The sequence below is a fragment of the Nycticebus coucang genome, chromosome 24 (assembly GCF_027406575.1).
Source record: "Nycticebus coucang isolate mNycCou1 chromosome 24, mNycCou1.pri, whole genome shotgun sequence".
NCBI classification, from domain to species: Eukaryota; Metazoa; Chordata; class Mammalia; order Primates; family Lorisidae; genus Nycticebus; species Nycticebus coucang.
In genome coordinates, this window is record NC_069803.1 from 22,861,811 (window position 1) to 22,875,013 (window position 13,203).

The 13,203-nt window shown below is 42.7% G+C and overlaps 1 protein-coding gene and 1 long non-coding RNA gene across 5 annotated transcripts in view; one reads left to right on the forward strand and one right to left on the reverse strand.

The window, feature by feature from the left end:
- The window catches only part of SLC39A14 (solute carrier family 39 member 14), a 49,125-nt gene extending 37,800 nt beyond the window's left edge, over positions 1-11,325 (forward strand). For all 4 annotated transcript variants that reach the window (XM_053578822.1, XM_053578821.1, XM_053578825.1 and 1 more), the window contains 5 exons: positions 1,746-1,868; positions 2,688-2,876; positions 3,083-3,290; positions 4,458-4,642; positions 8,324-11,325. In XM_053578822.1, coding sequence (XP_053434797.1) covers positions 1,746-1,868; positions 2,688-2,876; positions 3,083-3,290; positions 4,458-4,642; positions 8,324-8,470 — 852 coding nt within the window. In that variant the 3' untranslated portion in view covers positions 8,471-11,325. The remainder of the gene's footprint in view (positions 1-1,745; positions 1,869-2,687; positions 2,877-3,082; positions 3,291-4,457; positions 4,643-8,323) is intronic.
- Positions 1-13,203, reverse strand: part of LOC128576572 (uncharacterized) — a 38,625-nt gene that overhangs the window by 16,300 nt on the left and 9,122 nt on the right. Inside the window, exon 2 of the long non-coding RNA XR_008377432.1 lies at positions 629-705. This is a non-coding gene — a long non-coding RNA (uncharacterized LOC128576572). The remainder of the gene's footprint in view (positions 1-628; positions 706-13,203) is intronic.

A 13,203-nucleotide genomic window follows, 5' to 3' on the forward strand; every position in this document is an offset into this window, starting at 1 on the left:
CACAGGTCTCAGTACAAAGATCAGTTCTCCTCCGTAGGGAGTTTTAGGGTAAAGGTAATCTAAATAAAACATGGTCTGGTTTCACGTACATTGACGGTACCTTTACCAAAGTTAACAAGAAAATTCTCAAAGGAAGAGGAGCACGGTATTTGTAAAGTTTGGTAGGCAGGCTTGGAGATTTTTCATCCGACTTGGCATAATCGCTTCAGTAGACCGGATAATTATAATAAGCATGAGGAGTTTCCTTGTAGGTGGTCTGACAGGCCTAGACAAAGCCATGATGGATTCCTCATGCTTCCTGTAACACCACGTTTTCCAAAGTGCTATTTTGTTTTTTTCACGGTTGATCCTTAGGTCAATGCTGGCGTGTAGAACAAGTAATGTTTCACCCTTTGGAATCCGACTTGCACAAGAATACATATTCCTGCCCCTAGAATCCGGGTTTTGAGATTCTTGTGGCCATGATGTTCCACCATGCCCCATGGCTTTTTATGGAGAGGTGTTATTTGTCGGTTTTCACTTTCCTTTTCCCTAAGATGATTCGACTGTCTTGGAAAGTTGACCTGAATGTGTTGTTTCACTGGCAAGTGAATTTGGTCCCGTTAAAACTTAAAAGAGCAACACTTACCTTTTAAGTAGCCCAGAGTTGCTTATAGTTGAGATCAACTTCTATCTTTAGCCTATTCAGGAGAGGACTGGAGTGGCCTGTCAGAAAACAGGGGAGCAGGCCATTAGACACTTTCACAAGATTCTACCGTAAATCAGGAGCTTAACTTGGAATAGAATTTTCCTGATTTCTAGTCTTGTCTCTTTTTAATGGATTCCTTCTCCCCACTTTATTTTTTTTGAGACAGAGTCTCACTGTGTTGCCCAGGCTAGAGTACCGAGATGTCAGCCTGGCTCATAGCAACCTCAAATCCTGGGCTCTAGCAATCTTCCTATCTCAACCTCTCAAGTAGCTGGGACTTAATGGGCATGTGCCACCATGCCTAGCTAATTTATTCTATGTTTAGTAGAGATGGGGATCTCACTCTTGCCCATGCTGGTTTCAAACTCCTGAGCTCAAACGATCCTCCAGCCTTGGCCTCCCAGAGTGTTAGGATTATAGGCTTGAGCCACTGTGCCAGGCCCCCGTTTCCCCCACTTCAAATAAGTGAAATTTTCAGAAAGAACTCAAAACAAAACTCCCCAAAATAGATGCTCCTCGTAACATAGTCACCTTTTTGGCTTTGCGGTCACTGGGAGGTCTGTGGTCAGGAAGATATTGCATTTCTTCCTATTTAACTGGGAAATGGGTTTCCTGTTTTAGAAAGTATAATTACACCACCTCCCTGTGTTTACAGGCAGATCAACCAGGGACACTAAATAAGATGAAAATAAACACAAGTGTCTTCTCCTTAAATATGGAATGTGCTGACCAAGTACACCTTTGCAGCAAAGCACCAAGAGAAATTCAAAGTAGAAAACCATACCCAAGACTGTCCTTCCTGAGATTAAAATTCTATAGATGATCTGTGTTTTACATCAAAAAAATAAGCTTGAGAGAACTTGGCAGGTCTGGTGATGTCACGTCAGAAAACAAGGATTAGTTTTTGCTGGAAGGAGAATAGGTTGACAGCAGAGTTATTCCATTCTGTCTGTTTCCTGCCCTGGAGTCAAGGAAGTAGTTCAGAGAAGAGAAGAAACCAGTGAAGATTTTTTTTTTTTTATTTTCTTAAACTCATTTTGTGTTTCTGGGTCCACAGGCTTTTGGTTTTAACCCTATGGAAGATTATTATGTCTCCAAGTCTGCAGTGGTGTTTGGGGGCTTTTATCTTTTCTTTTTCACAGAGAAGATCTTGAAGATGCTTCTTAAACAGAAAAATGAGGTGAGGCCCAATTGTTGGGAAGGGAGGTTCTTCTAGGGAAAGCACCGATTTCAGAAAATGCCAGTGATGTGTTTCGGTAAGTGGTGTTAGCTCAACACCACAAGTTTCATGAAACACACACTCCTAGAGGAGATGATCCCATTTTACCTTATGAGGATATCGCCTTAGGGTGAGGCCAGACCAGAGGCAAGTTCTGGCCTGTGTGCCTTTTACTAAGCAGTCATTTATCCCCTTTGTTTTATTCTAGATTATCTGTTTAATATACAGTAGAACTTCTGTCGTTGACCTCCCTACACTGACCACTTCCTTAAGTTGGCCTAATTTTCATAGATCAGACAGGTCCTCCTATACTTATAAGTACAGTAGGCCTAATTCCTTATGTTGATCAGTTTGTTACAATCCTCTGGGTGGTCAATTTACAGAGGTTCTCCTGTGTGTGTGTATCTTTAGATGGGAGAGGGGCTTGATAACGTACATTCATCATGTATGAAAAATGATGGCCACAGGGAGAACTGATAATTATAGTATAGTTCTGGCATATAGTTTTTCCCTGCATAGTTGCCCATTGCAAAGAAGGAGTTCTAAGTATCTTTAGCAGTGGCCACCTTGCTGGAATGAGCATTTGCCTTAAAGTGACAGCTTTGACATCTAACACCAAGTCCTTATCTCCCTACATTTCTGTGTGTGAGCTGCTTGTGTTTTCTTTGATGGTAGAAATGAGGTCTTTCCCATGTTTGGCACACTTGCTCTGGTTAGGCACTCAGTCAGGTCTGTGGTTTTGGTGAGTGTCATGTTGATCCCTCCCTGTCACCCCTACAGCATCACCAGGGACACAGCCATTACACCTCTGAGACACTGCCTTCCAAGAAGGACCAGGAGGAGGGCGTGATGGAGAAGCTGCAGAATGGCGATCTGGACCACATGATTCCTCAACACTGCAGCAGCGAGCTGGATGGCAAAGCCCCCGTGATGGATGAGAAGGTCATCGTAGGCTCACTGTCCGTGCAGGTGAGGGAGCCGTCAGCTGCTTGGTGGGCGCCTCTAAGACAGCAGTTCTCAACCTGTGTGTTGACCACTTTGTAACAATGAAAACACATTGTGGCATTAGGAAGGTTGAGAACCACTGCTCTAAGAGGCAATGGCTTTGGCCCCACCTGGAAGGCACCTGGTTCAGCTTCTGACTCTGTGGGCCGCGGGCATGTGCTTTCTCGTAGGACCTGCAGGCTTCCCAGAGCACCTGTTACTGGCTGAAAGGTGTTCGCTACTCCCACATCGGCACCCTGGCCTGGATGATCACCCTGAGTGATGGCCTCCACAATTTCATCGATGGTCTGGCCATCGGTGCCTCCTTCACTGTATCCGTTTTTCAAGGCATCAGCACCTCCGTGGCCATCCTCTGTGAGGAGTTCCCGCATGAGCTGGGTAGGCGGGTGTCCACTTGTGCTTCCTCGGTTGTCCTATGGCTTATATTTTACTGTGCTCTTCACCCACTTCACAATACTCACTGTAACTAATTATCACACTCCCTACGCTGTGTAAAATATTGTTACTTTTTCTTAATAGATGATAATTTCAAATGATGGCGTTTTTTACAGGGATGCTTGTTTCCCCTTAGTCCCTGTGCCGTGGACTGTTTCTTCACCTGTGCAGTTAGGTTAATAATAATGGTGCTTATCTTTAGAAAAATAAATGGTGGCTGGGTGCAGTGTCTCTCGCCTGTAATTCCTAGCACTCTGGGAGGCCAAGGTAGTTAGATTGCTTGAGCTCAGGAGTTCGACTAACCTGAGCAAGAATAAGCCTGTGTCTACTAAAAATAGAAAAACTAGCCAAGTGTGGTGGCAGGCGCCTGTAGTCCCAGCTATTCAGGAGGCTGAGGCCAGAGGATCACTCAAGCCCAAGAGTTTAAGTTTGCTGTGAGCTATGATGCCAGGGCACTCTACCCGGGGAGACAGAGTGAGACTCTTGTCTCCAAAAAGAGAAAAACAAATGGTAAAAAGGACTTAACACATGCCTCACTCTATTCTGAGGGCTCAGTAAAGTATATCTTTGCCTCGCAAAGGCTGTGGTGTGTGTAAGCAGTCTGGCAAGTAGGGGAAGTAAATGATCTGGGGGTTAGGAGGGACTTAGTTTTATCTATAGGAGGGAAATGCAGAAAGCCAGGACCCTGGAGGCTCAGAGGCAACTCGAGGTCAAATCCTGACTTTGACATCGACTGGCTGTGACTTTGGGCAAATTAATTCAACTTCTCTCAGTCTCAATTTCATTTCCTAAAAACACTGATCACAGCAGTTGTGAGGAGGGGAGCTCTGTCCATTTCACTACCAGTCAAAAGAGAAATGAGGCCAGTGCTAGCTTGGTCATCTATTTTAAAAATCTTGGGAATTATTTTCACCCTCAAGTTAGAAATACATGATCATTTTGGCAAAAGGAGAGTTCCTACCTAGGAAGATGGAGGTCTCTTAGTCCTGTCACTTCCGTCTCAGGGCTTCACCTATAGTTTAAGCAGTCTGGTATCATCAGTGTTATCTGTCTCCTGATTCGTCCTATGACGCTTTGCTCACCATTCTGCCTCTTTTCCCCGCTCCACAGGAGACTTTGTCATCCTGCTCAATGCCGGGATGAGCATTCAGCAAGCTCTCTTCTTCAATTTCCTTTCTGCCTGTTGCTGCTATTTGGGGTTGGCCTTCGGCATCCTGGCCGGCAGCCACTTCTCTGCCAACTGGATTTTTGCGCTGGCTGGAGGAATGTTTTTGTATATATCCCTGGCCGATATGGTGAGTGTTTCAGAGTTGATGCCACATATGCAAAATTGGGCCAGATTATTCCATTCGTTGGGAGGGCAGCTACAGGAACATTATTGGGTAGTTTGTTTGTCTTTAACAATAGCTTTATTTCAACATGGCCAGGTGCAGTGGCTCACGCACTGGGGGAGGCTAGGGCAGGAGGCCAGGATTTTGAGGTTGCAGTGCTCTGTGATGATGCTACTGCACTCTAGCCCAGGTGACAGCAGGACCTTGTCCACAACAACAAAAACAGCTTTACCAAGCTTTATTGAGTTATCTGTGTAAGGTGTACAATTCAGTGGTTTTTAAGAGGACATTAGATTTAAAGAAGGAAAAGCTTATGTTTCTATTAGCATATGTCATTAAAGAAAATGATTATACTCAATGTAGGGTCCTTACTTAAATATTATAGAATAGGTAGGTATAGATAAATAGAGGAAAGGAGCATAGGAGGAAAAGGAGGAAAGAAAATTGCCCATAATCATTCTACCCTAAAACAATGGCAATTAATACTTTGGTTTGGGCAGGGTGCGGTGGCTCACACCTGTAACCCTACCATTCTGGAAGACTGAGGCAGGTAGGTTTCTTGAGCTCTAAGGAGTTCAAGATGAGCCTGAGCAAGAGTGAGACCCTGTCTCTATTAAAAATTAAAAAATTAGTCAGGTGAGGTGGCACATGCCTGTTATCCCAGCTGCGTGGGAGGCTGAGAAAAGATGATCTCTTGAGCCTAGGAGTTTGAGGTTGCTGTGAGCTATGACGCCACAGCACTCTAGCCTGGGTGACAGAATGAGACTGTATCTCAAAAAAAAACAAACAAACTTTGGTTTCTTTCTTTTTTGTTTCAATGCATATGCACATCTATTTTTAAATAACTATAATCACATTAAATACACAATTTTATGTTGATGTCTTTTTTAACTTAGACCTTTTTCTACAGTACATACTCTTTGAAAACATCCCTTTCACTGGCACTATTATTTGGTGAGAGCGTATACCTTAACTCCAGAAGTGGAATTGCTGGCTCGAGGGGTAGATACACAATTTTAGGGTTTTAACAAGTATTGCCGAATTGCTTTGTAAAAGGGTTTAACTTGGCTCAGTGTCCGTAGCTCAGTGGTTAGGGCGCCGGACACATATACCAGGGCTGGCGGGTTCGAACCTGGCTCCAGCCTGCTAAAGAACAATGATAACCATAACAAAAAATAGCCAGGTGTTGTGGCAGGCACCTGTAGTCCCAGCTACTTGGGAGGCTGAGGCAAGAGAATCGCTTACGCCCAAGTGAGTTTGAGGTTGCTATGAGCAGTCATCCCACGGCAGTCGACCCAGGGTGACAGCTTGAGACTCTGTCTCCACAAAAAAAGATAAAAATAAATAAAAGGGTTTAACCTTTTTTACATTATTAGCAGAGCCTGAAAATATGCATTGTATTGTATCTGCTAACATTTGGTATAACCATTTAAGTAGTTTTGAATTTACTAGTGAAATACCTAATCTTGTGCATCTTTCGTATAACTAAGGAGGCTCATTTCCTTTCCTTCTTTGTTGGCAAGACATGGTCTTTGGCCTATTTGCATAAATAATTTTTCCATATCCTTTAAAAATCATAGTTTTGTTTTGTTTTTGTTTTTGAGATAGAGTCTCACTCTGCCCAGGCTAGAGTGCCACAGTATCAGCCTAGCTCATAGCAACTTCAAATTCCTGGGTTTAAGCAATCCTCCTGCCTCGCCCTCCCAAGTGCTGGGATTGCAGGTACCTGCCACCATACCCAGCTAATTTTTCTATTTTTAGCAGAAACAGTGTCTGGCTCTTGCTTCAGGCTAGCCTCAAGCTCCTGAGCTCAAGCAATCTACCCTCGGCCTCCCAGAGTGCTGGGAGCCACCATATCCAGCCTAAAAATAGTAGTTTTGATGAGATGATGAGAATGCTAACTACCATGATCCAGCCTTGCCCTGTGGAAAGGTTTTACTTAATGTATGGTTTCCTGTCTTCTGGGAAGCCCACCTGATTTTTTGTTTGTTTGTTTTTTTGGCATCACTTGACAGCCTTGTGGTTGTTACCTTTCTTGAAGCACAAGACCCTGATCCACTCCATTCTCCATCCCTTTGTATAGTCAGGCAGTTTTCTCAGGAAACAACATCACAACATTTTAGTACCAAAGACATTTTCAAGTGCTTTTTTTTTTTTTTTGAGACAGAGTCTCACTTGTAGCACCTGGTAGAATGCCGTGATGTCATAGCTCACAGCAACCTCAAACTCTTGGGCTTAAGCGATTCTCTTGCCTCGGTCTCCTGAGTAGCTGGGACTACAGGCGCCCGCCACAATGCCCGGCTATTCTTTTAGAGACAGGGTCTTGGTCTTGCTTCAGCTGGTCTTGTACTACTGAGCTCAAGTGATCTACCTGCCTTAGCCTCCTAAGTGCTAGGATTACAGGTGTGAGCCACCGTGCCTGGCTTTTCTTTTTCTTATTTCTTATTTATTTTTATTAAACCATAGCTGTGTACATTAGTATGATCGTGGGGCACCATATACTTGGTTCATAGATTGTTTGACACATTTTCATCACATTAGTTAACATAGCTTTTGTAGCATTTTCTTAGTTATTTTGCTAAGACCTTTACATTCCACATTTACTAGGATTCACATATACCCTTGTAAGATGCACCGCAGGTGTAATTCCATTAATCCCCCTCCTTCCTTTTTTTTTTTTGTAGAGACAGAGTCTCACTTTATGGCCCTCGGTAGAGTGCCGTGGCCTCACACAGCTCACAGCAACCTCCAACTCCTGGGCTTAAGCGATTCTCTTGCCTCAGCCTCCCGAGTAGCTGGGACTACAGGCGCCCGCCACAATGCCCGGCTATTTTTTGTTGCAGTTTGGCCGGGGCTGGGTTTGAACCCGCCACCCTTGGCATATGGGGCCGGCGCCTTACCGACTGAGCCACAGGCGCCGCCCCCTTCCTTTTTTTTTGTAGAGACAGAGTCTCACTTTATGGCCCTTGGTAGAGTGCCGTGGCATCACACAGCTCACAGCAACCTCCAGCTCCTGGGCTTAAGCGATTCCCTTGCCTCAGCCTCCCAAGTAGCTGGGACTACAGGCGCCCACCACAATGCCCGGCTATTTTTTTTTGTTGTTGTTGCAGTTTGGCCGGGGCTGGGTTTGAACCCGCCACCCTCGGCATATGGGGCCGGCGCCCTACTCACTGAGCCACAGGCGCTGCCCCGTGCCTGGCTTTTCAAGTGCTTTTGAAGTATACTTTTTTTTTCTTTTTAATCAGAGTGCATTTATTTTTAGCCAGCATCTAAACATAGCGCAGGCCACATGCATGTTGAGTGCTTTGTGGGATTTTTTGGGTTATTTTATTTTTTGACACAGAGTCTTACTCCGTCATCCTGGGTAGAGTGCTATGACGCCACAGGCCTTTGAGTTCAAGTGATCCTTTTGCCTCAGCCTCCCAAGTGGCTGGGACTTCAGGCGTACCCCACAACACCTGGCTGGAGTACTTTGTTTTATCTCGGTAATTGTAAGGTCTTGGTAACCACCCTAGATAAAGGCCGTTATATTCAGGGTTTAGCTGCTGCTGTTAATTTTGTCAGCCAATTTGACATATTTCTCAGTGACTGAATGGGCCTGGATGTGCTGAGAAAGGAAATGCAGCTCTCTTTTCTGTCTTTTAGTTCCCTGAGATGAATGAGGTCTGCCAAGAAGATGAAAGGAAGGGCAGCATCTTGATCCCCTTTGTCATCCAAAACCTGGGCCTTTTGACTGGATTCACCATCATGCTGGTCCTCACTATGTATTCAGGGCAGATCCAGATTGGGTAGGGCCCTGGGCTGCTTGATCCCTGGCCTAAGGACTCAGCAGCCACGAAGCACCATGAAGAGGCAGTTCTATTAAAAACCGACACAGACTGTGTTCCTGCATTCAAATGTCAGCTGTTTTCAAAATGCTCTATCCTAGGAATAAGCCACCCTGGTAACCAGTCTCTAGGTAGTGCCTCGCACTCTCTCTTCTCCTTTTCTCATAGTGACTCTGGAACCTGAACGCAGCTTCCGAGACAAGCCTAACTTGTTTCTCTGATCACCCTGGCCTCTTTCTCTTGGAACCAATGCTGAAAGATTTCGAATCCTTTACCCAATAGTACAAAAGTATAGCTAGTGGTTAAACTTGGTTAGAAATATCTCAAGAGGTGAATCCGTAGTTTGGGGCCCAGGCACCAAAGTGTGCAGTGGGCCGATTTTGAACTGGACTCATGTAGAGTCACAGAGAAGAGACAGGAGACAGGAATCCTTCCCATTTTTAAAATGTCTGTTCAGTTGCCTATTGCTTCTCAAAGAGAACTGAAAGTCAGAATAGAGGAGTGAGATGGGAGAAGAGGCAGGGATCTTCCCGAGTGAGAAGGATGTAGAACCAATAATGCACGTCTTGTCAGGAGGCTAATTTGTTCCCCTGGGGTGCCCAGCAATTGGTATCTGTGGCTATCCAAGTAAGCTAACTCTGAGGTGTAGTTGCCTGGACCTCTTTCACGTCAACACAGACAAAATTAGAGGGTCAGGAGCTCTGCAAGAAAACACTTGATTTTGCTGTGATTTTTCATCTCTTCCATCTTCTCAGAGACCTTTATCTGCCTCCCCAGAAGCACATTCTGAGCACACTTAAGGTGTTTGTTTTGGAGGGGAGGCTGGAGAACTGGAGTTCCAGCTTATGCTCTACTTAGACAAAGATTGGTCATCAGAAATATTCAGTACAGGCAAGATTTTGGATTTGTTAATAACAAATAAAAGCACAGAGAATAGGGGACTCTGAAATGAAAGGTCAGGACTTGGGTTGGGGCCCTGATGATTATGCTGCAAATGAGTTTAAAACGTCTTCTCTAGGTTACCACTTCTTCTCTCCCCAAACAAAAAAGGTTGAATCCTGTATTGAATTGAGTAGGAATTGCTCTAATTATCTCTAAAAAGTGAATGGATATACTTGTCTTGAAACTGTAGGCTGGCCTCAGGCGCTGTGGAGCCCTCACCTGAGAATTCTGGCTTCAAGGGGAGCTAATCTCCAGGTTCACTAGGTGAATTGATTTATTATTATCATATTGATAATGTGAGATTCTTTAGCCACTTTGGGGAGCCAGTCTCTCCAGAAGCCTTTCTTAGTGGTGCCCACAGCCACAGCCTAGGGGCCATGTTCACAAACCGATTTGTATGCATGACTGATCAGAAAACTGGTTCATTGCCAACACCTGTGTTTTTCTGTTCTTGTACAGAAAAACTGCCCACTCTCAGTAATCAAAAGCAGCATCTATTTGGTTTCTTCTTCTTGGGAAGCATACCTCAAACCAGGAATATTTGTGGCAAGAACATGAGCAGTGATACTTTATAAGTTTTTCTCCTTACCCTGCCTGTTGGCTTCAGTACATTTGAATTTAAGCTGAAGAAGGGAGAAAACCTCAGCGATCAAGATCCTAGATTAAATATCAGGACTGACTCCTGATAGGATTGTGGTCCAATTTTACCAAAGAACCAATTCCTTGAATGTTGGAATCTAACTTTTTATTAATATATTATTATCATTGTTGTCGTTGTTACTGTCTTAGAATAATTCTTCATTCTTTTCTGTTTTTTCCCCTCAATCTGCTTTCAGGAGTTAGCAGAAGATAACACTCAAAGTTTAAGAGTCTGGAAGATTTTGCTTTACTTAACTCATATCGATGTATTAAGCTGATAATTTTAGCATTCCCTAAAGATCCTGTCATTCCTCAAAAACACACTTTGGGAGTAGAATACTAAGTTAGAGTTAGTGGGCTTCTAGGTTAGGAGATGAACTCAAAAATATAATCTTTAATATGTTTAAAAATAAAATATGAAACAGTAGGGTGCCGTCCCTTTTTGTGCACACCTATATCAACTGAAGAAGTTTCCTTTCATAGATAGCTGCCGCAAAGGGAAATCCTCTTTAAGCTGTAACTGGAGCAGAGGTCAGTCCTAGTCGGAGCTTAAGAGGGGTGGAGACACTCAATCCGACTGATTGTAAGTTGCCATTGGCAACAGATTTGCCTCATGAGTTGAAAATGTGGCAATTTCTTTTTGACTTTTAAATGTTGAATTTGCTGTTTTAAGCATTTGTACATATTAGAAGTCTAAGGAGTGGTGAGTTGTTTTGAGGACTTTTTTCACCCCTAGCATTAGCAGCTTCAGCCTTTTTCTGGATGGACCAGCTCATACTAATGTTACCAAGGAAAGTATGTCACATGCTAGAATGGTAAGCCAGGGACAGGGGCTCTGCTACTTCTCACCTCACCACTGGTGGGCAGGTTGTCACCGTCCTTGCTGCTAAAGGTATTTTGTGTCAAGTGTCAACTTGGAGCTATTCCTCACTGGTCCTTCACCTTGGGTTTCAAAAAGAAGGCTTCTCTGTTTGGATAACCTAAGATGTGTTTTTAGTAAGTCCTCTTCCAAAGAGATGGTGATATGCTAGAAATCTGCTTTTTAAAAGAAGTTTGATTTTTGCAAAACAGGTTAGGATTTTATTGTTCATATTTCCCTTTAAAATTCTGCAGTTCCATCACAGTATTTTTAAAAATATAACTCAGGTGTTATGAGAAGAAATTAGAAAAGAAAATTAACTTATGTGGACTGTAAATGTTTTATTTGTAAGATTCTATAAATAAAGCTATATTCTGTAATTGTTGAGAATCCTATGTGTGATCATTTGCATTAATGGGAGTGTAATGGAGACTGTTGAACACAAGGTGGCGGTGGTGTTGCGTTGACTTAAAAAGTTGTTTGACCAAGGCCCACTTTTTGTAGAATTTTAGAAGGAATCTTGTAGGTCATAATTTGCTCACTTTAAAATTGATTAGTTTCTCTTTTATGGAGTCTATGATTCACTGTATTGCAAGATAAAAGAATAGTGTTTCCTAAGAAGAGTTTTCTATCACCCTGTTTAATATAAATTCAACATGTAGAATTGGCTTAATTCACTTACATTTCATGTGTGTCATACAAGGAAACGTTCTCTATCATGAGACTATTCTAAAGCTAGTCTGATTCCAACTTAGTTATAGGCTCAGGGATCTGTTGTTTTTCTTCAACAACAGAAATTAGCAGTAAGGTAAAAGGGTTGATTGACTCAGTCTTTTGACTGTATATTATATTAGATATTTCCAAATGCCTATTGCTCAGTCCTTTTTTTTTTAAACTCAAGAATAATATGTTGGGTGGGCCCTGTGACTCAAAGGAGTAGGGCCCCTGGCCCCAAATGCTGGAGGTGGCGGGTTCAAACCCAGGTCCTGGCCAAAAACTGCAAAAAATAAAATAAGATTAAGAACTTCGTATTAAAAAAGAAAGAATAATATGCTAAGTGGCTTGTGCAGGGCTTTTAATTTTCATCACCTACCTACTCCATTTACTGGAGTTGTTCAAAGGCACATTCACTCCATCCTTCAGCTCTTGTCACCTTCTAGAAATCGATTTTTGCCCATACTCCCTACTGCCTTTCCAGGCTGGGTTTGGTGTCTCTCCCTGTATACCTGTTATAGGACTTGCATTGTAGTTTCTGTCTTTATACACCAAGTTTCTTCTGGGTAAAGGTTATATGTGGGTTTTTTTCTATGACGTCAGCACTTGCCACACAGAAAAAAATGAATGAAAAGACTACATGAAATGCCTTTGTGAAAATGACTACGTGAAATGCCTTGTTTGTGAAAATGCTCTCTTTTTCCACTGGCAGCAGTTCTATTGTGTTTTCATGTCACTGGTGATGGCCTTGCTTATGTCCTGTTACCTGGTCCACCTTTATTTGGAAATACAAGTTTGAGAGAGGTGAATTCGTGCCACATAGAACATAGCTAAGCAAAGTAAACAGGCTGTTAAGTAGATTAAAACCTTGACCTTAGACATCTCTTTGTAATACTCTTAACCAGCTAAGCCATTTAGGATATTTTTTTGGTGGAAGGTAAAATACACTAAAATTCAAAAGACGTTATAAAGTAGTGTTCTCCTATTTGTTGCTTCTGCACACTCTTCTCTACAATTCAGTGTTGTTTACATCAGATTTCAGCAAAATCTGTTTCAAGAAAAATGGCCATAAAAGTGAATACAGGGTTTTTGATTTATGGACAAACCTAAAACAAAATTCCCTTCTAGTTTAAAGATTTGGTGCTCTTCGCGATCAATGTGAAACAGACTAATGAAGGATGATAGGATCAAATCCCAGTAGAAGTAAATCCCTTTCATTCTTTTGGAATAAATAATTACATTCTACTCCTGACAGATGGCTTTAGATAACTTTTTAATAGAAAAAAAATCAGTGGTTGAGGGTGGCATCTGTGGCTCAAAGGAGTAGGGTGCCCCCCTCATATGCCGGAGGTGGCGGGTTCAAGCCCAGCCCTGGCCAAAAACTGCAAAAAGAAAGAAAAAAAAATCAGTGGTTGGGAAAGATCTAAAGGTCCTTATCAGCTGTCAGCTAAGTATGTTAAGAACTGCCAGAAAAAAAAAAAAATTTTTTTTTTCCTTCCAAAATCATGACCTTTTCTTGCCAGGTGTCTATTTAGGGTTTATTT